The sequence below is a fragment of the Austrofundulus limnaeus genome, unplaced genomic scaffold (assembly GCF_001266775.1).
Source record: "Austrofundulus limnaeus strain Quisiro unplaced genomic scaffold, Austrofundulus_limnaeus-1.0 Scaffold3022, whole genome shotgun sequence".
NCBI classification, from domain to species: domain Eukaryota; kingdom Metazoa; phylum Chordata; class Actinopteri; order Cyprinodontiformes; family Rivulidae; genus Austrofundulus; species Austrofundulus limnaeus.
In genome coordinates this window covers 2,749-5,516 of record NW_013955424.1, presented here as the reverse complement: position 1 = coordinate 5,516, position 2,768 = coordinate 2,749, and the positions used below count along the sequence as shown (strand labels likewise).

Below are 2,768 nucleotides of genomic sequence, written 5' to 3'. Positions count from 1 at the left end.
ACTCAAAACAGAGCTTGAAATTCCAAACATACAAGAGTTCTTCTGGACAGACTCAACCGTCGTTCTTGGCTACATTAATAATAACGCCAGAAGATTTCAGGTATTTGTAGCCAATCGTATTCAAAGAATCAAATCAAGCACACAACCAGAGCAATGGGCACACGTTACATCAGAGCACAACCCTGCAGACTACACTTCTAGAGGTTTAACAGCAGAACAACTACAATCCTCTGATTGGTTCACAGGACCAGCTTTTCTCTGGAAAAAGAACCTGCCTGATAGAGAGGCCAAGGTGGGAGAGATTAGAGAAGATGACCCAGAACTTCGTAAAGTCTTTGTGTGTACCACTAATGCCAAAGAAGAGCAAACTATTCTTGACAGATTTGAGAAATTCTCAGAATGGTCCAGATTGATAAGAGCACTTGCAGTCTTGAGAAAAAGGGTCAAGGAATTTAAAGGCGAAATACAAAAGGGTAAAGAAAGTACAAGTTTAGAAGAGAGAAAACAAACAGAGCTGTTTGTCATTAAACTTGTTCAACAGAAAGCTTTTTCTGAAGCACTGAAGAGTCTGAAATCAAAGGAAACTGTTTCCAAGACCAAAGACCATGAACTGTACAAGCTAAGTCCATTTCTGGATGAGGAAGGCATACTCAGAGTCGGAGGACGTTTGAGTAAAGCAGCGTTACATACACACGTGAAGCATCCAGCAATACTCCCAAAGGACAGTCATATTTCAACTTTATTGATAAGACATTTTCACTCTAAGGTTCATCATCAAGGTCGTGGAATGACTATGAATGAGCTGCGGGCTAATGGTTGGTNCAATTACATCATTGCAGTCACTGAAGCAAGGTGACTCTGATAAAGCAGAAAAGCTGAAGCCCACAAGACAGAAACAAATTGGAGTTAAAACACTGATGACAACTTCTCAAGAAAGGACACCACTAACATGCTTATTCTGTAAAAAACCTAAGCATGGTCTACACAAATGCAGAAAATTTCTGGAAAAAGCTGTGGCAGACAGAGTCAAGTTTATTCAGTCAGAAAAGTTGTGTTTTGGTTGTCTTAAATCAGGTCACTATTCAAAGAACTGCACCAACCGCAACATTTGTGAGAAGTGCACCAAAGGGCATCCTACCTGTCTTCATGAAGATAGAGTCAAAATTAAGAGAGGAAATGAACAACCAGATAAGTCAAACACAAATACCGAGCAAAACCAGAACAATGAAGCTCAAGAACAAGTTACAGCCTCAGCTACAACAAACAACGTTGTAAGCAAAGACAACAATATACAAACTGCTGCAATCATTCCTGTGTGGCTGTCATCTTCAGGAAAACCCAAAGAAGTCCTTGTATATGCCTTACTGGATTCTCAAAGCGACACTACCTTTGTACTCAGTGATGTTGCAGACTCACTTGAAACGAACCAAGAACATGTCAGACTAGAGCTATCTACTATGTCTTCTCAGACCACAGTTCAGTCTTGCAGACTTCAAAATCTCCAAGTTCGTGGCTTTAACTTAAGTAAGAGGATAACTCTACCTCCAACTTATACAAGAGAGTTTATTCCCGCCAACAAAACTCACATTCCAACTAACGAAACAGCTAAAGCTTGGTCACATTTGGAACATCTACAATCGGAAATCGCACCTTTGCAAGATTGTGAAGTAGGGTTGTTGATTGGATACAACTGCTCTCAAGCTCTACTTCCAAGAGAGATTGTCTCAGGCAAGGAAGATGAACCGTTTGCTCAGTGTACAGATCTTGGTTGGAGCATTATCGGTCAAAGTAACCCCTGTATGGACTACGGAGATGCAATAGGAATCAGTCACCACATTATTGTCAAGAGTGTCATTCCAGAACTCAAGCCTACTGTAACGCTTCAGAAAAGTGTTCATTATGTGAACAGAACGAAAATAAGAGATGTCACTCCTTCAGATATTGTCAAGGCGCTGGAGGCAGACTTCTCTGAAAGAGCCGTTGATGACAATCCGGTTTCTCAAGAAGATTTGAAGTTTCTCACTAAACTTAAAGAGAACATCAAGAAAAATGAAAGCGGTCACTATGAGATGCCATTACCATTTCGAGATGGCAGACCGAAGTTACCTGACAACAAAATATGTGCAATGCATCGTCTAAAGTGTCTGGAAAAGAGACTTAAGAAAGATAAAACATACTACAGTGACTACACAAACTTTATGAATGACATAATCTCAAGAGGGGATGCAGAAAAGGTTCCTGATGAAGACATACACAAAGGTCCTGCGTGGTACATCCCACACCATGGGGTCTATCATCCACATAAACCAGGGAAGATCAGAGTTGTATTTGATGCCTCTGCTAAGTACCAAGACAGCTCTCTCAACGACCATCTATTAACAGGTCCTGACCTCACGAACACATTGGTGGGCGTTCTTTGTCGTTTTCGTAAAGATTCTGTCGCATTCATGTGTGATATAGAGCGAATGTTCCACCAATTCCACGTCACAAAAGAAGATCAGGATTATTTAAGATTTCTTTGGTGGGAGAAGGGAGATTTGGAAGTAACACCATCCGTCTATCGGATGAAAGTTCATCTTTTTGGAGCAGCGTCTTCTCCAGGCTGCGCCAACTTTGGTTTAAAACATCTTGCAGCCCAAGGTGAAAATAACTTCCCAGAAAATGCAATACGCTTCATACAAAGAAACTTTTATGTCGATGATGGCTTGGCGAGCGTCTCTACTGAGAGTGAAGCCATTCAACTTATTAAAGACTCAAGAGAGCTGTGC

The 2,768-nt window shown here is 41.0% G+C and overlaps 1 protein-coding gene across 1 annotated transcript; it reads left to right on the top strand.

Annotated features, from left to right (window-relative positions):
- Positions 1-187: 187 nt before the first annotated feature.
- On the top strand, positions 188-821 carry LOC106511638 (uncharacterized; the record flags this gene model as incomplete). Its single annotated transcript, XM_014000393.1, is given in 1 exon segment — positions 188-821. A coding segment is annotated over 1 exon segment (634 nt), but the record flags the coding sequence as incomplete, so codon positions are not given.
- Positions 822-2,768: the final 1,947 nt, after the last annotated feature.